Raw genomic sequence first — 27,600 nt, forward strand, 5'->3', positions numbered from 1 at the left:
CCATCAGTGTCCCCTTAATGGCAATAAGGTGGCCTGCTGGGGTTCCCTAAAACTGTGCCCCCCGTACATGACCTTTAGAGAAGGTAAGATAAGATAAACCTTTACTCGTCCCACAGTGAGGACATTTCCACATTACAGCAGCAGCAAAAGTGTCCAAATGTGCGGCAAGAATTTTTATACAGAATGAAACTTAAAAGTCAACGTAAAAAAAATCTATATGAATGAAAAAGAAAAAAGGGGCACAGATGTTACGTATGGCTGGTGTGTAGGTGCATTGTGTGTATGTGTTTGTTTATCTCTTCTTATGTATTGTCGGGCAAGATTATTGAAATTGCCATAGTAGATAACAGCTTTTAAGACTCTTCAGTTCTTTTGGGACTTAGAAAACACAACACTATAGAGCAGTGGTCCTTGATCAATGATCAACACACATGTGTACTATGCTTTAAATGAGTTAAAACAGAAAATAACACTTTAAAATAAATTATTTCCATAGGGAGAAAACATCAGCATTGATACTGAAGAGCAGGGAAGCAGGGGGGGCAGTGGTTGTGTGGCCTGTCGCAGGCCATTATAAATAAATACCCTGCATGGTGCCAGTTAAAGATAACTGCTAAATGTTTATTATAAGCATTTAATTGTCAATTTGTGGGATTTGAGCATAACCCTCTGCTAAAACCAAGTGATTCTTGTTGTTACAGTAATTCAAAGGAATTACTGCTATTTAAACATTTAAACATTCTTCAGTTTAATGGTTACAACAAAAAGCTGCAGGTAATAGTAGTTCTTCAGGCTTCGTGATAGTTAACTCTCAATTGCTGTGTTAAACAAAATACTAAAAAAAAAAAACTTTAAGAACTTTATAATGTTTCAACCCCAAGCAACATTAAAGTAGTTAGCGTTGTACTTGCCATCACAAATGATGCCATGAGCTTTTCTGAAAGCCAATCAAAATCACATATTTGTTATGTTTTACTGCAGGACAAATGTAAAGGCAGGAAGCTAATGTGTAGTGTTTGTTCTTTTTGAGACACTCTCACCCTATCTGCTCCAGGGTTTGAGAAAAATAAATGTGAAATTGTATAGATGGAATATGATGAGACAGCTAGCATGCTGTGCAGTGAACAACAAATGTAGACTGTCAAACCTAAATTGACATGTTAAGTGCAGAAGTACTAACATATAATGAGATTATCTCTCAGGTTTGTTACTAAAAACTACTATGGTACAAATTTTTTATTATTTTAATTTATGTCTATAATGTGAGGGAACATTCAAGCTTCTTCACTATCTATGTGAACAGCAGCTTTACCAGCAGAGTCCAAAATTAACATCTGCCAAGTGCCAAATGTGGGTAGATTTTCCACTTGGCAAGTGAGGCCCTCATCAGAAAGTGGACGTTTTATCAGCATGTGGCGGCTTTTTGTAATTGCTTTCAACAAGAGTGAAGCAATTAGTTTGCTGCTTTTACGTTGCTGGGCACCTCGCGGTTTTATTTGCATCAACACCTCCACTCAGAACAGAAAAGCGCAATGTCCCATTAGATGCATTGTAAAGCCATAGACAGCAGATTGCCAAAATAATATTTGGCTGGTAAAAAAAATGTACTTGTCCTGCATTTACCAGGCCACACAGAGCTAATGGCACAGAAATGACAACTCTCTAATTCTGGGTTCTAACTTGTAAAGGCACTTCTGTATAGCAGCTCTATGTGTGTCTTTGTCTCTGTGTGTACCTACATCTACATCTAAACAGTGGAAAGTGAAATGTGCAGGGTTGAATCGCCAAAGTACTCTTCAGAAGTATCAGAGGGGGCAGACGGCTGGCGCCATCTTTACTTTCTTTCTCTCACCATCAACAACGCTTTCAAATTACGTGCGAAACTCACTCTCTGACAGTCAACACATCTCTCATTCGTTCATTCTCACTTTGTTTCCTCCCATTTTTTCTTTACATCAGAGCTGTATTGTTTTGCTGCCTCTCAGTCACACTGGCCTTTTTTTTCCCTCTCAGTTTGTTTCAAGCCCTTTCCTCCTCTCTCTTCTTGCCCTGTTCTTTCTATCTCTCTCCTCCTCATTCCCTGCTCTTACCACTTTGGAGTCTGTCTACAGGTGGAAATTGTCCAGCAGATGCTTTGGCCGGAGCCCAGGGAGTTGCTGACTTTACTACCATGGCAGCTCTTTTTCGCAGGGGAAGCTCTGTATCACTGCAAAGACTAGAGTCCTGTTACCTGGTCGTGTTGGCGTGTGTGAAAACATAAATATCTCCTTTCCATTGGATAGAATTGTACAAGAGCTTTCACCATTTACGTTCCTCTAAATTACATGTTAGTGTAAAGGCTACATCAAGTCAAGTGTATTAAAAACACTGCTATTTCATGAAAATGTTAAAGCATATAGTTTTGTTGCTAATACGGATGTGACTTGGCAATGTCCAGAATTTGCTTCAGCATTAATATAATATAATAATCCACAGTTAGAGATTTGCATACAGCATCCACTGCACTTTTCAGTAATCAAGCACTAACAAATTAGACACACAGTTTTCAGGTCACAAACATCTAACAGCTCAAACATAAACATGAGCTCATGGGTCCCAAATGTTCTGAACATGCCCCACAAACAGATACAGGAGCCAAATGAGTGAATATTTAGTGTTAAAGCCAACATCCATCGCTTACACCAACTTTCACATGCAAGGACATTAAATGACATCCACACATTTCCATCTAACGTTGCACCTTTATGAACCCATCTATGACTCCTGCTCCAGGCACAAAAGAAACAAGCTTCCTTTTTGGTCTAATTTTTATGTACAGTAAATACCACACATGCTTTTTGTCCTGAACATACACAAATACTATGTAACATCATCTCCTGTTTAAGTCAACAGGCCAGAAACAGGTGTATCCACCCTCTTCTCCATACACATAACCACATCTTAAGTCACTCCCAAAGTTTTTTTCTCCTACCGTCTTTATGGTAGAGGTTGATCTCCACTTTCCTCTCCTCTGACCCCAGCAGGGCCTGCGCCATCTGGGCGATGGCCAGTCGCTTGGTATCTGGTCCATACAGGAAGTTACATGTGCATGGCTTCTGCATGATCTCAGCACGCGAGTAACCACACATGTGGCAAAAGCCATCGTTGCAGAAGATGATGGCACAGTTCTCCACTCTTGCATTGGCGATGAGAAACTTACGACCTGTGGGTGGAAAAAGTTTATTTTTACTTCAGTTTTTGCCAGGACAGCACCAGTACTAGCTAATCCATGAAAGTAAAGTGTGGGTGACAACAAATCAACATATTAATTCATGTGGACACATATTTGAAAACTCAAACTGCCATTTAATTAGTCCTACACTCCTACACTCACCCTTAGATAAAGCCGGATATAACAGCATACAATTCAACACCATTCAAATACTAAACAATGGTGGCAGAGAGATTATTCTCTCTCATGCTGATTTGGTGTAAATCGTGATAATACAAAGTAGGAGTGGACAATCCTCATGATTGTGATCATAAAAGTTTCGAACGTCTTCCATTTCTGGTGAAATGTACATATTGGGCCATTCTGTGTTTTCCTACTTGTAACAGCAAACTTCATAATTTACATATTTTCACGATTAACAATTCAGCTTGACACAGTCAGCATTAAACACTTTATGTGTCACTTTATGTGTCTGTGCTGATCTTCAACTATCTCAACTTTTAGCCAGTGGTTTTCAGTGTCACGATCCTGTTCCCGGAGTTTAGTTAGTCCCTGTTTCTGCTCAATATCAAAGGATGATCTTAATGGACTCAGAGATCTGCACTTCTGCTTCAACACAAACATAGACACATTTCCACATATTTCATTGCCTAGCACTCTGCCTCTTTACTTACAATGATTTGTAATAAACCAGAAAATTCTCCAGTTTGTGTAAGACAAATCTGATATGTGTTCCCATGAGGTGAGTCTTTTGGGAACACATGCCTGCGTGGATGTGTGATTGTGTTTGTGCTGCATCACGGTGAGTGTGTGTCTGGCTAAAAGATGACTAAGAAGATTAAATAGACATGTGAGACAGGAAAAGTGCTAAAGGCGAATGAATAAATAGATGGAAATGCTGGGTTAGGTAAACTGAGTTTAGGAAGGAGAGTTAAAAAAAAACAGGACTTACATTTATAAAAGGGGTGGATCACAATTACTCCCAATTACTTTAATGTTAAAATACTTAGCTTATTAAATACCTGTAAATATGGATGTTGACAACAGGACATACATTTATAAAAGGGGTGATCCACCCCTTTTATAAATGTATGTCCTGTTTTTTTTAACTCTCCTTCCTAAACTACCTAACCCAGCATTTCCATCTATTTAGCTGAAAAAATAAGGCCAAATGGGGACAGAAGAGAAGTGATCTGCGTTGGGATAGGAGACTCGGCATTTCTCAGCAAAAAGGCTGCATCAAATAACTGAACTGGAGAATGTAGTGGAAAAAAACAGTCTAAGTATCATTAGTACAGTACATCTAAGTTTCTCAATGTCGTTTCCAGTCCAAGAGGACACGGAGTGCCGCAGTTTCCAGTAAACAGGATCCTCTTCCAATGAATACTTTAGAAAATGTTCCTGATAAAAATTAGGGAGAGAAAAATATGCTATTTGAACTACAGTGCCACTTTAAAATACAGTTTTTACACTACAATTATTTCACAATGGCTTAACTTTATGCAGGTGTTTATCCTTTTTCATATTGGAACAAAACATTCTTCTTTGAAGCAATAAAATAACCCCTTCTGTGTTATGTAGCTAGTATCCACTAACTTCAGGGACACATCTTTGTACACCTCACCCCAAAGGGAACGACAACTTGGTGATGGCTGGATGACTATCGATGACCAGAATGAGAGTTAAATTGTGTCCTAATTACCAAAACCCTTTCGACACAACTAGTCAGAGTGCTGAGTTTGATATAATAACCAGCATGTTAAAATACTTTGCTTATTAAATACCTGTAAATATTGATGTTGACAACACAAACAGTGAATAGAAAGTAGTAAAGTTATTAAAAATTGTACAAATGAACAGCTACAATCCGATGGGAACAATCACACTAAATCATCTCCTCATTAGCCCTAATGAGCTTATTACTGTATATATACAGCAATAGTGTGGCAAAAAAAATCTATTTCAGTATGACTGCAAGTCACTGATCATATGAGAAGCATTGCTCAAAACACATGTCTTACTGTTAATCACAACACAAACCTCAATCAGGAGGCCAGTGTGTACATATCACCCTGCACCTTCTAGAGGTGGCATCAACTACTTAATAGAATTTTTTTCCGCACACACTTATAAGGATGGATGATGAGGGTTAGAGCTTGGGCATTTAGGAAGATTCAAGACTTCCGCTCCAATTTGCACTCTGTCTGCTATGATAATGGTCACTCAGAGAGACTCCAGACACATTTAAAAGGCACTAACAAGGCTACATTTCAAGCAAGACATGTCCATTATAATGAGAACAAAGCCTCTACATGGGGGAAAACAATTTTTCAGTAGAAGCTTATCAGAGGAAGTTTTGTTAGTCTTGGAGAAAGAACAGAATCATGAACATTTTTTAAGTGACATAAATAACTTTAGTTCAGCAACAGGATTATTGTTTCAGTGGACAGGTCTTAATAGACCCGGGGTTTTAAAGCAACACGCTGACACTTTATGTAATTTCTATTCCATGTTGGGAGATCGTCGCAAAGGCCACCAGTGATAAATATCCCTCGAAGACTTCAGGCTGTGAAAAGGGATGAGTATCTCCTGGCTGAGCTTGCACAGATGTTTTCCTCTAACTGCTTCGTATTCAGCATGACAAACTACAGACCTTGAATGCAAGTGTAACAAAAACACAAGGACCAATTCTAGATAACTACGATGTTGCTATAAGGTGATGAGTTATCATGTATATTTCCAGTGTGTTTGTGAGGTTTAGATGTCTCTGTGAAGGACACACAGCACTGCAATGATTGAACTAACTGCGTGGAAATGAAACTGCGGACACAACCAAAGATTATTTAATAAATCAGAATAATAAGTGTATAATGGATCTCAGATCATTTAAAATGATATACATTAGTATGTTAAATGTTCTATGGTGCGCATTTGTTTAATAAATGTAGACAGCAGTTGGATGAAAATGTCATTATACAAACACAAATTGAATGATGTCAACCTTTCTGTGAGAGTGATGAGTGTGATGCATTAAAGTGACTGTGTCATCATAAATCCTTAAGACCATTTGAACTGAACTGGATCGACCAGCAACTTGATTCACTAACTGCTCAATTACTACAATCTGTCAAAACTTAAAATATACTTGAATTATGAACTATATTAAAAGCTATAAAGATCCAAGACATTGAGGGTTTGCCAAACCTGTGCCACGATGTATCATATACAGATTCAGTACCTCCACCAGTTCCAGCCAAATTATCCATATCTTTCCTACCTCAGCAGATGTGAGCATTTCCCCAGACTGTCTAAAATTACAGGGTGCTTTCTGTTGCAGTCAGGATAAAAATGTATCGTAAATCAATTCAGTGAGAAAGGCAGTGAAATCTCTTGTATAGTGTCTATTTTGATTCTTCTTTAAATCACAGAACATGTTAAGTCTTGCTTATAACTCCTATGACTGAATGTGTCTCCAGCACTCGTCCTTAGTTCAGGTTTGTTTTACAGCACTTCACAGAGTACTGCATATCTGAACAATATATACAGTTTCATATTGAGGGGTGACATGTCAAGCATAGTCCCTATGATGATAATACACTGAGCCAAATTTCCTTTATTAAAATAGACCCCTTCACTAGAATTATCCGCATTGTCTGCACTGACCCAGTTACAAATGGTGACTGGGTTTCCCTAACCTGGTCAAAAATATCAACCATAAATCCAAAATTACAATGTCTAACAGCAGTTTTTAATGATACAAGTGAGGATAAAGATGACATGGAGACACAATCACCATCTCTGAGGTTCAAGGTCACAAATACCTAAGTCTATCTGACCCAGAGATGCAAGATGTTTTCGTAGTATCATTAGAGACATAACAGAATGAAAGCCTGAGATCAATAATTTTTGTTTTTTTAATATCCAAGGAAGAGCTTAGGAGCAACATGAAGCAGGATTCCAATCAGCCCAGCTAAAAGCATCATGAAATCTATGAAGTCTAATTATGAAGTGAGATTCAAATGAGTTGTGTGTAAAGACAGAAAACTGGATAAAAAAAGCCTCTTGCCTTGAAAGAGAAAAGAGGTTGAATGATCTAAAATTGATTTTAAATTGAGTTTAATTCAGTTCCAAACTCCCTTCACCAACATGTGGATTGATTGGAACATACTGTGTTTTATGTGGCAGGAATGTAATTTTGTAGGAAACAGAGTAGATTACAAAACACACATCTACTGTACAAGTTCCAGGAAATGGATAGAATCTGGTTGGAGAATTTATATTTGCCTTTTAATCACATCTCAACAAAAGCAGAGTTATGGATTGTGTGGCAACTTTGAGTAAAAGCTAGTAATTCCCATATTTACTGGTGGTGTGACAAGATATCAGACAACACCAAGAAATGCAACAAAGATATGGTATAAAAGGATCCTCAAAGTCTTTAACAGTATGTTATGTGATACAATAAGTATCAGACAGAAATAGATCAACATGTATATAGGACATAGGACAATGTTGACATAAAGTCAGTAGCAGACATGCACTGTACAGTTTACCCCAGTTACTCATCACACTGCTTGTTTGTATTAACCCTCCTGTCTCCTGTGAAATAAGTGTAAATGAAAAGTGAAACAAGGAGAAAATGGGAACAAATAAAGACAGACAGTCATTATGATGCTCCAGATGCAGTTCACGGAGGAGATGAATAGCAATTCCTTCTCCAAACAAGTCATTTATAAATCATTTTTATAACCACTAGTCTGCAATGATACATTTCCAGAATCATGTCCTATATGTGTACCCAACCCTCTGCCCAACACATCCTTTTGGAGGATTTGTTCCAAAACTGCAGTTGTTGGTATGTTAGACTACGTTTGGAGGCTGCAGCCTAATGATTAATGGATGTTAAAAAGGTTCTTTGTTCTATCAGCTGTTTAGTTGGGCTTGGATAAATGGGTTATTACCCCTTAATTGTGAAACAGTGGGTAGTGCTGTGTTTACTCTCTAAGCAGCAGCATGCATGTTCTAGCATGTTCTGTTCCTAATAGAAAAGATGATGGTGCATCAAAGAAAAAAGCTGGAGTGGCCTAAGAAGAGAATGAGAGATAAAGCAGCAAGACACAACACAGTGTGACCCTATGTTCAAAAAACAGAGACACAGCGAGCACCTTACAGTCTGATAAATAAAAGGCTTCTAATCAAGAAAGCATATAAGTAGGAAGGACAAAGTACACTCACACAGCATGTTAGTATAGTACAGTAGAGTGCTGAAAGTCTGGCGTACTTTTAGAAACATTGTATCTGTTTGTGTATCATGAAATGATGAACAATCAGCCATATAAAGGTTTGATAAAACATTAAGGCGTCAAAGTGACAATTTGTAACCAAGGCCGTTATTTTGTTTAAATTAAGTGTTTAAAATCCTCTCTGTCTGCCAAGCAGTAAAATATTCCTCTGCTTCTTGCTGCAAAACTCATCTGATGACATCATCTGGAGGAGTTTTTCAGTTCTGAGGATGTCCTCTGGTTGCTTATCTTGGTCAGCCTGTTACTCTACAACTCCTTCAGATCACATCATCTGAGCTGAAAGTGTTTCAGTGAGACGTACAGACATATTTTGATACAAGGAAGAAAGAGAGAGGATAAATACTAATCATATACATATACTCCTCAAAGTCTAACCATGTGCACTAAAAATCTGTGAAACTGATCGTTAAACTAAGACAAGCTGGTGTAATAGGCACAAACATGTCCTGGTCAGGTTAAAACCCGAACATAGCTCAGGAATGATCATAACTGTGCCATAGATTTGACTGGCATCATGCTATTCAGTGGTCATCACCTGTCATTATCATGCTCATAGCTGCTACCTACCAGTATTAGGTAGTGGTACTTATATAGTGCTTTTCTACCTTTTCTATCTATTGGTACTGTTTCAACTTCTTCTCATGCACCTGTTCACACTCACAATCGCTGCTACCGCGGCTGGTATGCAGTGGCCAACACTAAGTTGGGGCTCAGTGTCTTACTCGAGGACACCGGGAGGAGCTGGGGATCGAACGAACACCTCTAGGATTGGTGGACAACTGGTTTACCTCCTGCGGCACAGTTGCCCCATTATTATTATTATTAATATGTATTGTAACTCAGCAACAACTTGCTGCTGCAGTAAATATGACAGAGCGGCAATCGCTGGGAAGATGAAGAGCTAGACAGGTGGCAGAAAAAACACAGGACTTTTCAATGAGAGACACTTTGTTCACTTCTGACCTGAAAATCCAAAACAGGTTATTTGTGATTATTGACACTAGTTACATAACAGAGAGGTTGTAAACTAATAACTAATGGTAAAATAGATAAATAGAAATAATCTCCTGCCACATTGCATCCAACAAAGCAAGCTACAGTAAAAAAACGCATCGTTATATGACAACTCTTTACATGACCTCAATCAAGTCAACTAGTCTACCATTAACCACAGCTGTACGTTCAGGGGGCTTCACTGAACCGAAATTCTTGTCAGCAGAATTTTCCTATTTCTGCCTCTTCCCATCAGTCAAAGTCAGGCTACAAGAATCAGAGCTGACTTCACCCATTCCTTCAACATAAAGAGCACATCCATCAAACGCACTGTTCCAGAATAAAAACGTCTATATGCCCCTTTCTCCCAGCATTAAACACACAATTATCACAGCCCCTCTCCACCCTCCACGTCAAAAAAAAAGACAAATCATCTGTCAAAACTGTCCATTCAACAGGCTGTTCTCATGGGAGACATGAACTAGCAGAAGCGCCTGTTCAGATATTCATGGAAACAGTGGAGATTGTTGTGTGGATGCACTTGATAGCCTGCCTCCACGAATTAGCAGCAGCAGCGGCTCTCAAACACTCATAAAACTTGATGGGTTTGTCTGGCTGCAATGAGCACTGGGTAATTCAACGGCAGAGATGTGTGTGTTAAAGTGTGTAACGCACATTTAGTTTTCCTTCAAGTAAGTTGTTTTCAGTCACAGGATGCAGATATAGTTTTAGTTGTTTTTTAGGTTTTTAAAAGATTGCACAAGAGTTTAAATTAAAGATGAGGCATGGGGATAAATGTAATGAGTGTTCAGACAGACCCACACACAGATAGATATAAAATGGCACCGTGTTGAGAAACAGATAAGAAAACACCTGACATTAAAATATGAACAACTTCTATGGATTAGTGTATTAAGAGAAACTGTAAAAGGACAACAGAGATGTGTAGCCACATCAAAAGATGAATAGGAGACAAGAGATCAAGGTAAAATACAGGCTCTACAGAGATTCATTCTGGAGATTGACCCTACCAGTCTAAACCCTTCCACTTCTTGTCCCTGATGAACTCCTTTGTTGTTGTGGTGTTTCGGGTCATTATCCTGCTGCATGATAAAGGATCTTCCAATCAGTTTGGTTGCATCTTTCTTTAAATTGGCAGACAAAATGTTTCTGTAAACTTAAGTGTAGAAATAAGAGCAAAAATGTGGATCTCTTGTCTCATATTCATCTTGTGATGTCAAACCTTGATGTTTTCAGTCTACAGCAAAAATAAATAAGGAATTGGCCTCACTGTTCCAATACTTTTGGAGGGGAGTGTATATTAATTAATTATTTTATTTTGAAATGTTTCAGGCCAAAATGACATTTTAACTTCATATCCATTTTTACTTACGTGCCATTTTTTATCATTTAAAAAATATATAAAACTCTATTTTTAAATTTCAAAGTCTTTGTCACTTCAGACTAAAAGGGCAAAGCCAGTCACTCATTTCAGATTGATTGACAGTAGAATAAAAAGGGGAAAAGATACAAATTTCACACACACACACACACACACATAAAGGGAACACTACCTCTTGCATTAAATGCTGAATATTGACATTGGACATAAATTGTGAGGTGTGAAATTGTCCACTATAAGGATATAACCTGGGGATATTGGATGTGTGGATGTGTCGCATCTCATTAACAACAAACAGTAACAAAAAAGAAAAATCAGTACAGAGGTGAGTATTTCAGTATTACTTTGTAGTTTTTTTCATAATCAGTGATATTTTCAATGCAGCTTCACAACTTGCTGTGCAATGATTTAGAATGAATGGATTGCAACCTAATAAGCATGTGCCCCCACACATCACACTAAATTAGCGAGTGTAATTCAAGATCCTCCATCCATCTCTGGTTTTTGGTGACTTCACTGACCACTTGCTTTCTCCCTGCAATTTCCCTCTAATGAGCTTTTGAAGCCAAAGATGGGGAAATTGATGGAGAGGCTGGTTAAAGAAAAGCTGCTGCTGCTTGGAAGGAAAGCACCATATCATTTTCCCACTGACACACACAGACAGATGAAACACAGACACTCAAACACACACTTTTATAAGATCTTAGATGCATGTACACGTTCTCACTGACCCACAACGTGCTCTGAATAATTCAGCACCACCAGACCTTGGGGCTTTGCATTCTGTAAGTTTGTGTGTGCATGCAGTGTGTCTCTGCAAGTGTGAGTACGGTATGTGCTTGGAATCTCCCTGAGTGTGCTGCGTAGGAGGATAAGGAGGGAAACCCGTGTGTTACCAGCACAAGTCAGGATGAAAGGAGAGAGTGAGACTAAGGACAAATGAGACAGAGGGATGAATGGAGAAATAAACTGGAGGAAAAGATGAAAAACATTATATGTGAGGAAGGAGAAAAGAAGCAGATGTGTGGTTGGTTCACTGGTGTAGATGAGCAAACACAATGACAGGCTGAAGATTTTTTTTTTTACCAATTTGTAACTGTGCAATTGCCATGGAAACTGAAGATCTGACACATGTTAAATTCTCTAACACAGAGAGCTGACACTCACACTAAATTCAGACGAAATGTAAAACTCTTTAGATGCAGTGTCTCCTACCAGCCAATCCTAAGATCAATCACATCATTTAATGTCAGCACATGCTCAATAATTAGTCACCTGTATAATGTACATAATAAATGCTTCTTGCCTTTTGCATTGTCTCAATGAGACACATTTTGAATATACTAAGGCTTGTTAACAGCAGCTCCGTTTCCCTTCTTTCACCAGTCCACTTGGCAAACTGACGTGGATGAATGTTTCTTAAGCCTTTGCCACCATTAGGACACACAAATAATGAACTCGGATTTAGCCACTAATGGTACAAATCAAGTGTACAATGAGATTCTCAATCAGTGCAGCAAGCAGCAGCTCCCACATTCTAACTTTATGTGCAGACCCAATTTCAAACACATTTGGATTAGTTTATGGTGTCAGCTTAACTCAGAGTCCTTTTACAAGCGTTTTGTCTTTATCAGCAAACTCAACTGTTAATAAGAGTCAGTCTACTGCATTTGGAAAGATGACTTCTGGCATTACATGAGAATGACTGCTAAGGGCCCATCCACCTCTATCCTTCAAAATAAATCTATTCTATTCTTATCTAACTAATATTTTTATGCATTTGTAATATGAAAGCAAATGCTTATATTTCATTATGCTGTAAATCATATTTTTTTCACTGTAGCCTCCGCTGTATGTTTGCTGTTACCATTGGTTCAAGTTAAAGAGAATTTCAGAACAACGATGACTCCGACCAATAGACTCTGGAAACACCCACTTACAATCCATATGACTCAATGTCATATGAATTGTAAGTGGGTGTTTCCAGATCAGTGCTCGTATTTGCTTTGCAGCCACCAGAACTCCTATGTGAGGTATCATGAGTCATCATTTAAAAGTAAAGTTTTTGGTGAAATAGAAATGCAAGTTCTAATAACATGTATCTGCTATGATGGACCACATAGGAGTTGTGCCTTTCTATATACCAACACCTACAATATAATGTGCATCATACACAGCTGTAAAACAAACCAGATTCCAGCTGTCAGACCACAGGTGGGACGTATAGCTGTCTGAGACTGGATCCTCCTTATCATCCTGGCCGTCAAACTTTTCTCCCAGCTCTCTCACAGTAACAGAGAAGTAATTCAACCACTGTGTGATGTGCTGAACATGGCAAAAGTATTAAAGTATCCCCCTCAAAATGAAATTGTGCTGCCACAGCACAATGTGTCTTCATGGAATGGACTTTTTATCCCTATAGGGAAGCTGAGCAGAAACCATGTTGGCGAGACAGAAATGTGCACTGCTGGAGAAGTGCTGATGTCATCAGAGTGAGACAGTTGACAGGAGGATGGGGGGTCCCGTCATGTTTTGACAGTCCAGGCATTTATTTCAGGCCACTCTCAGAATGGATTTTGGAGCAGTTTCTAAACAGACTTTATAAATTAATAAATATCCATCAACATGCTATTCATTCACTGAAAGTGTTCTACATACCTTCTGGCACAATGTTTTCTGTGTCAGCCCATTACTGTGGGTGAAACTCTGACTGACACGTATTCTAAAGGGACAGGAGTTCAACAGCACTAATATGAGAATAACTGCACAGCCTTGCCCACTAACACCATGTTCAGCAGCACTGTGTGACAAAAACTTACTACCCCGAATGTTGTCCAGTCACACTATTGCATTGACACAGTGGACATTCCCACACAGGAAACTTTACTTGCATCAATATAAAAGTTATTTGACAAGTTGCTGCATTAGCCGATCAATGTGTGCATAAGTACAAATCCAAAAAGGCCCAAAATGACCGGGAGTGTTTGAGTTTATAATGTGAATGACATGATTTTGTTGCTTAGCTTTTTCCTTTGTTACTTTAATTTCTGACAAAGCACAAGTTTTAGTTTTGTGCCATGAAGCAACAACAACCTTTCTGGAATCATGAAAAAGCATAGAGAAAAGTGTTGTGTGGCAGTTTTGGTTACATGAGAAACTGCAGGTTGTGTGAGACCATGTTTTTTATTAGGTGAGTGTCTCAAAATTATTCAAAACTCCTGTAGATTATCACAAAATGAAACATGAGGTCCAAGTTATGAGCTTAGCAGGGAGTGGGAGAAAGCCTTTGAGTGAATGTTCCGCTGAGCCGCTTTCATTTGAACGACTGGACCAACGCGTTTGGATTCGTAATCCATTGTTAAATGTGTCCATCATATCTCTACTGTAACTCTCGAAAGAATTTCAGTGAAAATAAAAACAAACCCCATGCAAATGCAATCTGAAGGTCACCTGACACAAACTCAATTCCCTCCTGTAGCACTGCTTGGGGTTCAGTCATGCGATGTGGCACTTTTCAGCGTGTACACACCCGTCCAGTCTCCCAACAGTCGTTAAGAGTGATAATCCCATAATCACTGCAATCCTTAATGGGCTGTTTCGCTCTGAAGTGTCTCAGGCTACAGTGTGTACAGCGTCTCCCTCTGCCCTAACAAGGTTATGCAGATTTATGCAAATGAGGTCTAATCCCCAGGATGCTGGGGACTTTAGGGTCTTTAAGGCGGTTAGTTGGTCTTTTCTGTGCATGTGCTGTCGGGGTGGCACAGGAGTCACAGTGAATGAGCGAGCGAGTCCGAACAGATGAGGAGAGGAACACAAAGACAGAGTGTATGAGAGAGGTGTGATGAAGTTTTGCAAAAAGCTGGAGGAGGGAGACTTGATGAATGGGAGGACGAGAATGAAAGGGCAGCTGCCACGAGATAAAGCGCTGACAAATAGCAGTTCAGGCAAAGGGCTGAGAGGAGAAAGGCAGGAAAGTAGCTGGGAGTTACCAAAGCACTCAGGCAGGCATGCTATGCTACGCTTTGCTTTTATATGTTGACATCTTTTGGTTTTAAAATGATAGGTCATAAACAAGCCCTCCCACACACTTTGACTACTGAGCCATAAAAGCAAGAGCATTATTGATTACAGCACTAACTTTGGATAATGATAAAATACATTTTGACTGGGTGTGATTTTAATTAAAATGGTTATTAGTTAGAGTATGCTGCACATCAACACCAATTTGTTTCTAGATGACAGTGAATGAAGTCTCTCAAGCCCTGTTTGAACTACTTATTACTGAATACCAGCATCAGCTGTCCATCACTGTCTGCTGTGAAACAATTCACTGCATTTTCATTTTTTTCTCTTTTATTGTTCTTTGATTTTATTTCATAGAAGATGCTGCCATTTTCAGAGATGTGGAGTAAACTGATTGCCTCTGAGTCGTGGAGCATCACCTGACAAGGTGCTGTTGCGGCATTTAAGTTTGTCTAATCTTTTTTTTCTCTGTGGCAGGAAAAGCCTGGCAGTAATGTGTTTGATGATTCCATCTTTGCAGCAAACTTTTTATACCGATCACACGAATGACATGGTACAACTGCAGCATTCCATTAATTTTCATATTATCGTCCAACTATGATATAGATCATAATGTCCATACATCCATTGCCTGTTACCGTTTATCCTGTATAGGGTTCCGGAGGGGCTGGATCCTATCCCAGCTGTCATAGGGCGAGAGGGCGAGTACACCCGGGAAAGGTCTCCAGTCTATACAGTATATGTCAGGGCCATCACATAGAGACATTCACAGACAGACAACCATTCACACTCACAATGACACCCAGCAATGTGTTTGGACTGTGGGAGGAAAGAGGAGGACCCAGAGGAACGGGGGACAATATGCACACTCCACACAGAACGGCTGCCTAGATAATAATATAGTGGTATGTATATGTGAAATGTACAAGCCTGAATGGTCGGCTGCTACAGGGAGGGGATTCGGTCACTTTGTTATGTTGTAGGGAGGCATTGTGCTGGAATGGTTTGGGTCCACTTGTCCCCTTGGAAGAAACCTCATTCCAAACCAATGCAAAAGTTGCTGTGAGTGATCACCTTCGTCCTGCAATAAGATTCTGTCCTCGTGGGAGTGGTCTCTTCCATCCTGACAGTGCTCTAAACTACACAAAGGCTCGCAGAATGGCTTGATGAGTGTGACAATGCTAACACAAATGAGCACCTCTGGGACATTTTGGATTTCATGGACAGCACTCTCCACCGCTAAAAATCATCAAAACACCAAATGAGGGAATATCTTTTGCATAAATGATGTTTCATCCCGCCAGTACTGGTGCAGCAATTGTTAATTGAACCTTCTGACTTTTTGGTCAAAACGATGCCAATTTGTTTCTTTTTTAAATCAATTTAGTTTAGTGAGCCATATTTTTGGGGCATTTACTGCAACAAACATAGAGGAATGCATAACATATTAACACTTACATTTACCATCTACAAAAGACAATTGAATTTCACACACAATAATCTTGCATTTTGTAATTCCACTTCCACACTTGACTGGGAAATGAAGATATGGAGCTATAAACAGAACAAATCTATCAATATACAGTATCAGCGAACAGCCTCTTCTCTCTCAGCACCCTCAGCAGGTGCCATCTTTCCCATTTGGACACCTGCCCATTTGAGATTAGTTAGGCATGGCAACACAGCGGGCATCTTCTGGGCACCAATGAGACAGTGAGAGAGAATGGGGGAGGAGGAGGAGGTTGTCAAACAAGACAAAGAGCAGAAAGTCGGAAGGAGCAAGGTGCAGAGTGATGGCAGCGAGACAGGGGAGGGTTTACAAGCTCCAAGAGTTTACAAGTATGTGCTCTCTCGTGTCTTTGTGTGTGTTCTTTTGCGTGCCCACTCGGTAACGTGTGGGTGTATGTATGTGTATGAACGAGACAAAGGAAAGACGACAGGAGACAGAGAGTGAGAGAGAATGTGAGCGAGAGACGAGTTTCGCACCAATAAAGTGCAATCTCGAGGCACTGACTCACTCCTGACTCCAGCACCAGTGTAGCTGTGTGGCTGTGTTTACACCCTCCGAGTGAAACAGATGGAAAGAGAAATAAAGATAACAACTGGAGAAGGCCCTCAATGCTGTGTTTATTCTGTGCTGCTATAGTGGAGGAACTGTGGGAGCCGTTATGTAGAAAAGCATTGATACTGGAGACAACCATCTGAAAAAAGCAATGGCAACATTACGAGTCAAGTTAGACAAGCTTCGGCTTTACAGGCTTAGCTGGATGACCCAGTGTGGTAAATGCGATTGACTATCTCAAACTTAAAAAGGCACGTATGGATTATTTAAGGCAACAGAAGCACTTTCACTGAAATATTTTCAGTTATAGAAAATGTAAAGTTACATTGTGCTGTGTTAACGTTTGGAGAAAAGTTGTTCAACAGTTCCTCTTTCTCAAGGGTTAGGGTCTTTTTTAGGGCATTAATGGGGGCGGCAGTGGCTCAGTTGGTAGATTGTCCACCCGCTGGCCATAGGGTTTGAGGTTCACACCCCCTCTCTGTAACCCCATTTTGAAGTGTCCCATGACACTGAACCCCCAACTGGCAGCCCGGTAGAAATGGAGGAGGGTTGTGTCAGGACAAGCATCCGGCGTAAAAACTGTGCCAAATCAACATGCAGACTAACGATCCACTGACCTTACTAATGACTAATGACCCTGACCTTACATGATTAGTCAAAAGTGGGAAAAATAGAGCTTTTGTTCTATAATTTCTCATTGTCCAACAACCAAAACCAACAATTTGTGAGTCTGCCTGTTTCTGCCTTCTGTCCATTTGCCTTAAGTTCCCAGTGAAGACAAAATGGGTCACGCACTGTAAGTCATTTCTAAAACAGCTAAGCACTTTATTCAAACAGGATGATTCTTCGCCTTTATGTGGAACTACTTTGCCCTGTGGATTTAGTCTGTGGATTATTTCACATTCGGTGTATTAAGTAGTACTTCCAACAGCATAATAGCATATGATGAAAAACTAAAAACAAGCCAATCACTTGTCAGTGTGACCTTTATCACAATCATCTGCTTCTGTGTAAAGCATGTGTAGTGTGTTGTAATAGTTTACTACATAGTACATGTAAACCTCTTTATAAAAGATGTAGAATATACATTTACCTGGAGCTGGTGACTAGAAAACAGTGTACCTTTACCTGCTGTGTACTGTATGTGTGTGCAGGAGGGTGGGTGGGTGTGTGGGTGGGGAATCAGGGGGGCAGTTGCCATGGCGATGAAGTGTTTGTACTTGAGCAGTAGAATGGTAACATCCTCCCCAGAGGACAGCGGCTGCGAGGCTTGTAATTGGGCCAAGTCTTCTCTAAGGAGTAGTGCAAAGACAACAACTTATGACCCAAAAGGTTGCTGTAACCTCTCATTGTGGTAAATGTGTTGCTGCTGATGAGTCAGTCTGTCTGTCTGTCTGTCTGTCTGTTTGTGTGCCTGTCCGTCTGCCTGTCTACCTGCCCATCTGTCTGTGTGTCTGTCTGCCTGTGTGTCTGTCTTTACGTCTACCTGTCTGTCTTTACGTCCCTCTGTCTGCCTGAGAGCCTTTCATGCACAGAGGATCCGTGTACAGTAAGCAAAGAAGGTTTGAAGCCAGGGGAAAACAGAGTATAAAAGAGCCGAGCTTGAGGGCTAGATTTTCACCTTTGAGAGCTGATTCCCATGGATGCTGTAACTCCTGATGTAATTAGTTTGCGTATTAGCAAAAGGTGAAATCTAATCACGTGTTCTTTTGATCCAAACAAAAGATTTCGGAGCAAACAGAAAACAAGGCAACATTAAACATGTTGTCCCTCATGAATTATTCATTTCTGTCAAGGGCACTTGCAAATGAGTATGTCTCCAAATAAACCACACACCCTTTGGCCAGAAGTGAGAAGCAAGTTTTGTTTAAATCTGTTTATCTAATATTGTTTGGGTGTTATTTTGGAAATAAATTATTCCCAGAAATGTGGTCAAAATGTGATCAGTGACATTACAGTCTGACATTTTGGGTAAGAAGCCGATCGCCCGCAGCTAATCAGTCCCCTCTTTAAACATGTACTGTATCTGAACAGAACACAAAAGAAATGCAAACTCACACTGCCCATTACTCAAACACATCAGTGTCGGATTACTGTGGATATTTGATTATATTTACCTAAAATCATGTTTACCCACATCTGTGTCTTCCCACTGTGGGGTCATATTCCCATTTTAACAAAGACCACGCTCTCTATCGATTTTCTTGCTGTGGACACATCAATAATCTCTATGCAAAACCGCGTCGACCTCTTGTTTATTTTGGTATAATAATCCAATAAACAAATGTATAATCGAAATCGATTTATAACAGCTACTGTCCATCACTGTTCAGGCAGCCTGTTACTTGTTTAGATTTGGTCTGGTTGGATTTATGGACGTGACATCTAGGGTATGTAAATGTTTATAGCACAAATGTATCTTACTTTATCTCAAAAGTGAAAATGTGAAAACAATAATTAACAGCCAGGTTCAGCTGCAGCTACAATATTATGCAATACAGGTACATGTGCATGTACATAGACAACTGCAATTCAACATGATCTGTGCTTGAAATATCTGAGGTGATTTTATTCAGGTAGCATGAAATCAGCAACAAGTAAATAATCATTATTTTAATAATCATTTTCTAAAAATAAATATTATCAATGTCTTAGCCGAGACTAAAGCAGAGTGATGGATACAGAAGAACCAGTTGTTGTTGGAATAAATTTCTTTATATAAACACTCATATTCAGCCTGAAAATGAACCAAACATTTTTAAGATTCTTAAAATGTCAACTATACCAACAGGGTCTGAAATACAGAGAAGTAAATCATCAGCATAGAGAGATACGCAGCATTCTAGACCTGAAGTTCTACCTCCCTGACGAGTGCCTCTGCAAAGAGGAACGTGCTGAAAGAGCTGTGAATTTGTACAAAAGATAAAATGGGTTGCTGGTGGAATGCTGTTTCAGTAAAATCGTGTCTGCAGAATTTTGGTATCTGACAATGCTGCAGACTCATAGATCTATTATTAAAACTGGATCATATTTCATTGTGTTAAACTTTTTAAAATGAGAACTGCTTTTTCAGTCTCTGTGGCCACTAATTGAAATTCTGACATAAGATGAATTCTGTGTCTATAAATAGTCACTTTTTGTAGGTTTCTGCAATGTCATAAAAATAAAAATTACTATAAAGGTACACAGTGTTGATTTCCAAAAACGAAATTTTAAAAATTGGTTCTTTCCTGGTATAATGAAAAAAGAAAGGATAACTTTTTATTATGGACTAATGAATGACAATGCTGCTGACTCATTTCAAGCTTTTATGAAAGTGTGTCCATTAGCTGAAAATCAAATTCCCCTAGAAATGATCAAGACAGAGATGCTCATTCATTTTTAAAAGGCATAGCACCCAACTCACACTGAGTCCAGACGCTGAACTCTTATAAACTTGATTAGACTGTAAGACAATATTATAAATGATCATTATATTACTTTCTCAGATGTAAAAGAGAATTTCCCACACAATAGGCCAGATGGAAAGAGTCTCCATGTGTTTGCTCTGTCTCCTCCAAGGCTGAGCATTAAGAATCCGCAGCTTGTGATCTCAGCACATTATTTTAAAAACAGCCCTACTCTGGAGAAGAAATGGCTCTGCCACACTCATTCTACCACGAAGGTTGCTTTCTCCTCTCCTGCGTTCCACATGAAAACATTTCCATCAAGAACTCTATAACATCACAGACGTGAACAGTCTCGATGATGTGGCCAGTCTCAAATACACTAGAACAACAGCAAGAAATGTGATGAATAAGTATGCAGTGCACTACTGTATGGAGGCCTCTTATATACACTTTGATAACTGAATATATTAAAAATGGATGAACTGAAAGCACTGCCAGAAAAAAACGGCTTTTGAGTTATTAGAGCGATACAGAGCAGTAAAGGCAAATACTTTTACTGTGCAGGTTCCTCACCTGGAATTTCCAGTTATTTCTACTTTAGTAAGAAGGTCCAAACCGTTCCTGGTGTCCACTGATGCTACTCCTCCAAGTGCATCAGTTCATTACCCACAGCCATCAGGCATCATCCTCTGCACGCTTAGTTAAACTGACCAAAACTCTGACAATACTTCTGAACATGTGAGTCACTGGAAAAACACTAATGTGGAGGCAGCTGTAGCTCAGTTGGTAAGACAGACACTGAACCCCAACTTGCTCCTGGTGGGTCAGGGGAGCATCTTGCATGGCAGGCACCACCATCGGCATGTGTGTGTGTGTGTGTGTGTGTGTGTGTGTGTGTGTGTGTGTGTGTGTGTGTGTAGAAGCAACATTGTAAAGCTCTTTGGATAAAAGTGCTATATAAGTGGCTATTTACCATTTACTAATGTGAAGTTGTCTTGTTTTCTGTTACTTGCTTTCTGTTGAAGAGTACAGTTCGTACCCCCTTTAGCCCCTCTACTCATACATAATTATCCACCACCCAGAGGAGCTTCCTGCCACCTGCCCATCCAATGCAAATCTGCAGTAAATAATAATTAACGCTACGAACATAACCAGGAGCCGAATGTTTATCCAAGCTTATCAGGATGGAAAAAAACAAGTACTGCAGGATTAAAATCCATTAACCCAACTCTGAATTCAGTTTTGTGAACTCAATTGCACTTGTGTAGAGACACTTTCAAGCACTTCTGTCAGGAAACAGCATGTTTTTGCATCAGATCCAGGCCCTATGACATGTTGTTTGAAGCTTTTCTGCTGCTGTGATTGTTGGCTGCTACGAATGCAGCATAAACACTTGCAGCCTTTTAAACTGCTCATCCCAAGAGCATATGGTGAATGGTGGAAGGCGGACAGTGTGTTTTACAGCCTGTAGAAGGTTCCACAAGAGTTTAACTGTTTAGGGACTTGTGTGTTTATTTGCAGCTCACATCTCCAGCTTTATCCTATCAGTCACCAACGGGACCAAGTGACATTTAAATTCAATATAAGTTGCATTTAAATTTACTTTTGATGTCTCTTGCATCAGCACAGCTGTCAAAAGAGAAACTGATTCTGATCATTCCCATCATCTCCAGCAGCCAGCAGGTGAATTTCCTTGGGAAATGTGCCATGGTGGCTACAGAGGCACGTATGAAAGCTGGTCACACATTCAGAGATGGAAAAAATAAGATTTGCATCAAAGATAACACAGCTGCAGGGAGGAGAGGATGGATGAAGTATGCGGACTCTGAAATACAGACAGCTTTAAATTTCATACCTCTGGGCTCCATGACAGATTCAGCAGCTCTGATTGTTTGTTTTCCTATATCTAATAACCAACTGGAGATCAATTCATAGAATATAGATGGATTTTTCCTTCTGTATTTCTTTATGTTTTTTCCACCTGTCCACTGACTTTTTGCATAAAACTACTTTATATTTCTGTAATAACAGAGCCAAATATAATTGATTACATGCCCTTAAATGAACCTAAGTGTGTCATTTTTTTGCAGTTTGCTTTCAGGCAGCACCAGCATTGAAACATGGGAAATAAAGGACAAAAAACAAACCTAATCTGATTTTATTTAAAGTAGTGTATTGTGTTGTAATGCTAAGTATCATCATTGAATGGTATAGATGCTTATTGTAGCTGTAGGGTTCGGATCCAATGAGATGAATGAGATGGAGAAACCCCTGTAGTGTCACTGTATCAGAATTTTGTAAGATATTATGCTGTGAATGAAATGAAAAATTCTTTCCGAGGTTTTATCTGGATTCTGCTTTTACTTTCCTTAGTTCTCACACATGCTCCAGTCAGAGGGTTTGCATTAGCAAACATCTTTATTATTAAAAACCAAACGTCACCTGGGAGCCTGCATTATTAGGATGTCGTTTTCCAGCAGCTTTGAACCAACAAATCAATTATCAACCGTGAGGGAATGAGACAAAGAAGAAACAGACAGAGCGGTTATATAAGTCCTGCTTGAAAGACATAAACAGTGATCTTACTTTGACTGTCGAATTTCCTGATGATCGTGTCCAGGAAGGTGTTCTGCGGAGCCACATGGCCCCTCCGAACCGGCATCTTCGCTGAGGTGGCCCCTGGACTTCGAGGGACTGCGCAGGACTTTTAATAATATCTCACCGAGGGTTCGATTCCCCGAACGCACGGCGCTCACCGCGCCCTCTGCATGGAGACGGAGCACTGACAGGATCAGTGGCGGTAATCCGGGGGCCCAAGTTTTGCTTAAGTTGTTCAAAGCGACGGTGTTTTCTGGTGGATCTCCAGGGGAACGCGCGAAGGAGGAGAGTTCTGGAAACGAGGCTTCGCTGCACGCGCGCAAGATCTCCGCCGTATTCCAGCCTCAGGTTTCCAGGATGAGAGGAGCGATGGTGTCCGTTTCTGTCCCCCGAGGGGAGGGCCGGCGGTCAGGTAATATGTGCTCCTCTCTCACACTCCGTGGAGCACAGCGGACCTCTCATCCTGCACTACAGTCCGCTCGTGGGAAGCGGACTGGACAAGCTTTCCGAAGAGCGTCACTGGAGCCATAGTTGAGGAGCTGTTCTGAGCGTTTTTAGGTCTTTCTCACTCCCCCTCCTCCTTCTGCTCATGGGGGAGACAAATAACACAAGGCTGGTTAAAAGCAAACAGTAGAGCCCAGATTTGTAGTAGCTCGGTGTTTTTGGAGCAGCTCTGTTCCTAACCGCGCTGTGCGCGCTCACCCGGATGACTTCAGCTCCACCGGCGTTTAGCTGCGCCTCTTTAACCCTTTGCTCACACTTTTTTGGGGTGGATAAACATGGAGATGCGCTTTCAGGTGCCCAAATTATTCTCTTCCCCGAAAACAGGTCAACTTACACCCGAGGTTCCCAAACGCGGGCCTCTTGGTTGCTACAACGCTGGTCCCGGCATCAATTAGTGTATTCAGTTTTTTCAATTAGACGAAATCGATTATTTTTTGGGACTGGAAGTCAATTAGTCTGTGAAGGCAAACCCCGGGAAGAGTCCAGTTACCGCTTCCCCATTCTGCAGCAGCGGGTGTGAGATAAGAAAGAGGCTGTGCTTTGTGTCACACACCTGCTGCGGCCCAACGGCTCGTGTTAACAGGTGTTCGGCCTTTGGCTCCTCTACCTGTCTTTCTTTGTGAGAAGGGATTCACGCGCGCGCGCACACACACACACACACACACACACACACATCCCTCTACCATTAGTATCCCAACACTCTGCAAAAACTCCACAAACCTGCAGAGAAGTGAAGCAGAGGATCCGGCTGCACCTCGACCAGGCCGGTAAAAATGCCGGTTGTGATGCCGCCTTATTGTGCTTTGGGTTGGATGGGGATTCACCACTCAGGCTGCTCTGCTACGTCATAACGCTGGGGTTTCCCCCCCCTCCGTCATTCTGGGGATGATGCCTTCATTGACTGTCTGAAATTGGGCTTTTATGTCAAGCGCATATTGTTTGGGCAGAGAATAAGCAGACTTTTGGCAGTTTATGCATAGATACATCAAGCTAAAGCTAACAGCAGCTAAAACTAATGCAGCCTGAATAACAGCTGTGAAATAAAGAATCATTGATAAAAGCAATTTTTTACAGATTTTGTTGAATCAGTTTAAGAGAGGAGTTGATAATACTGTAATCTTTTTGGAGGCTTATTCTGTTGTTCAGCCTATCTTTATTTTATAAATGTATTTTATAAACAAAATAATAGAAACATCTGTCATATAATGGCATAGACGCAGCTCTATCTTCTAACGTGACCCAACAGTTGGTTGGACACAAACAAAACTGCACTTTATCACTGGAAGGATTCATGGCATGACCACGTGATATGTGCAACCTAAAATGACCAACATCCAAGTTGATCAAACCAGCTTAACTAACTCCAAATCCATTAATAAATAAAACAGCAATAAAAAAGACAGTCTGAATGGCTTGTTTTTCAAGCTACAAAATTGGCTACTATATCATGTTGTAGAAATTATTTGAGTGTAAAAGTTGTGAAGTGGAAAACGAAGCGTCCTACAGGCGGAGTGTTTGATTTACAGACCGCACATTAAGGCATCATTACACAGCTCTACCCCCACGCTTCTTCCCAGTCCCTTTAAAATCCGCTAGTGCGCGATTTGCATATCCATCTCAGGGTTATCATAGGCCCTTTCCTGGGTACAGGTTCCTTGTTCTGAGTTGTCAGATAGCGACCTAAAGCAAAACACTGCTGCTTCCCTGGATGCATTTATCAACTATGACCTGCACAGCAGCGTAAACGCATTCATTTTCCCAGCGATCGGCGTTTTAATGACTGCTTAGACATGATGAATTGCAGCCTTGCAGTTGGACGAGGCCTGAGGAACTATCCGTCAAAATGTGACATTTTGGTATGAATTAATAATGCATCAGTTCCTGCTTATTAAATCCAGCAGTATTTACTACAGCAGTTGAACGCCAGAGGAGGCGTGCTGGTTTCCCTCTCAGCTCCCTTATTTAGTCAGGAAAAGAGAGAGGGAGGAGGGGAAGAAGGAGGACAGGAGAGGAGGGAAGGAAGGAGGAAAAGTAAAAGGCAGCCAGTTTCTTGTCATGGGTTCCAGTTAGACTTTCTTGTATTTAATAGTACACCCACATGCAGCACACAAAGATACGCACAAATGTGACTACAGTTGACAAGGTAATGGTGCAGTAATCAATAAATGTCAGAAATAAAGAAGTGAAAAAGCTCCAGGCCTCACTTTGACAAACCTATTAAAAGCTACAATGTCTTATAATGACTAAAACTTTTAGCAGCAAATGTAGCCCTGTCATCAGAAATACCACTGTTCGGACAAATGTCAAATTCAAATCAAACAGCTTTCAAATTCCACCTGAAATGTAAAGTCACTGGTAATTTAGTCCTTTGCAAATGTTTGACAAAGTTTATGATGTACAGATAACACGATTATTGGTTTTCATGTAATCATATAGTAGCAAAATTGTACAATTCAATGTCATGAATATTTTCAGCTCTTATTTGCTTTGTACAACATAAAACAAAGTCAATACTGACACTTTCTTTTAGGGAGGAAAATGTCCCTTAGAATATACATAAGCCACTTATGACTGGTTTATATGTGCTTGGAACTTCAGCCTTTGACAGCTACATAAAAACTAATTAAAAAAAACAAGTAGTAGCAAAACAGTTGAAAAAATAGCTGATGTATGACATGGAAACATGGATGGCAGAAAATATATATGGCAAACTAAGTCTTACAGGGATGATGTGAGCTCATGAACTCACCGGGTCATGGCTGAATACATGTGTAATTGTATATCCATCATAGTGTAAAAGCCACCGCTGTTTCTATTTTAAATGTGTATGTAACAAGAGAAAGGGCAGCACATTACTGTACATTACTGTATATTTACTGTACACGCTGCTAAACAATATATATGATGTGTGTAATGTTAAAGTCATTGACATTTGTTGGAAAGTTATTAATTCTTAAAAATAAAGAACAACAACTATATTTACCGTATTTATTGACAAGTCCACTGGGAAACTGCACTGCTAACTGTAAAGTATAAAGCATCTACACAGTTCCTGTCAACTGCAACTTAGTATACAGGAGACACATATACATATTCTTTAAACATACAATTAAAAATATATAAATGCTTAACCTGTCTATATCATAGATCCTTTATACAGTATATCTATAAATACACAGTAGAAAAAGGCTGTACAGGCTGAAGGATGAACACAACAACAAAGAAGTCTATGATAAGCAGTAGCATCCAGTCATATGATGACTAAGGACTAAAGAACAATATGGGAATCGACAGGGACTAATTCTAGACTTTTTAGAACATATTCCACTCTGTCATCCATCCATCTTTCCACTGATCTATCTGTCCCAAAATCCTGTGTGTATAACCCAGCTGGCTTCCAGTGCGGTGCTCTCGCTTGTCTGGGCATTCATACTGCTCTCTCTCGCTCTCCCTCTCTCCCTCTCTAGCTCACACACACATTCACACAAATGCACACTCACTCATCGCACTCCCTCAGCGTCTGGACAGGTCACCTCCTGTGAAAAAGAAAAACAGTGAGACAGATAGTGGCATAATTCACAGTTATTCTTTGGAATAACTTAACACATGCATCAAGAAGAAAACTGCTTCCTCTGCAGGATTAAAGATGGAGCATTTTATCTCCATTCGGAAATGTGTCTGAGCAGCAGGACTTGGAATATCTGAGTTTCCGTGTTTAAAACAGTTTGTTTTTTTTGTAAAGCAAATACTTAAAATGCATTGATAAAAATATTAAAAGGCATAGAGCAAAAACATATGTAAATATGGAAGATTAGTCTTTAACGGCAATTGAAAAATCTTTCGAGTTATGTGCATGCTTGTGTCTGTGATAGGTCAACAGTGTGTGCAGGTCATTAGAAGGAGCATCGGATGACAAATGAACGACCTTGTAGTGGCACTTAATGTGTCTAAGTGTGTGTATGAGAGCACAGCCACATGCTATCACAAGATTGATCACTGTAACAACCACATCTGTCAGACATGGCATCTAGTGATGTGTTCCACTGGGAAGGGGATATGATTTAGAGGGGTGGGGTGGGGGATGTCACATTTGTGGCAACAGTACGTCCAATTAA

At 40.1% G+C, this 27,600-nt stretch overlaps 2 protein-coding genes across 2 annotated transcripts in view; both read right to left on the reverse strand.

Moving 5' to 3' along the window:
* kcnh2b (potassium voltage-gated channel, subfamily H (eag-related), member 2b) overlaps window positions 1-24,964 on the reverse strand; it is a 199,506-nt gene extending 174,542 nt beyond the window's left edge. The window contains exons 1-2 of the mRNA XM_067486257.1: window positions 22,970-24,964; window positions 2,972-3,202 (exon numbers count right to left, since the gene is read on the reverse strand). Coding sequence (XP_067342358.1) covers window positions 2,972-3,202; window positions 22,970-23,045 — 307 coding nt within the window. The 5' untranslated portion in view covers window positions 23,046-24,964. The remainder of the gene's footprint in view (window positions 1-2,971; window positions 3,203-22,969) is intronic.
* A 67-nt stretch (window positions 24,965-25,031) lies between these two features.
* The window catches only part of sspo (SCO-spondin), a 62,608-nt gene continuing 60,039 nt past the window's right edge, over window positions 25,032-27,600 (reverse strand). The window contains exon 116 of the mRNA XM_067486999.1: window positions 25,032-27,021. Coding sequence (XP_067343100.1) covers window positions 26,999-27,021 — 23 coding nt within the window. The 3' untranslated portion in view covers window positions 25,032-26,998. The remainder of the gene's footprint in view (window positions 27,022-27,600) is intronic.

The sequence above is a fragment of the Channa argus genome, chromosome 19 (genome assembly GCF_033026475.1).
Source record: "Channa argus isolate prfri chromosome 19, Channa argus male v1.0, whole genome shotgun sequence".
Lineage (NCBI taxonomy): Eukaryota > Metazoa > Chordata > Actinopteri > Anabantiformes > Channidae > Channa > Channa argus.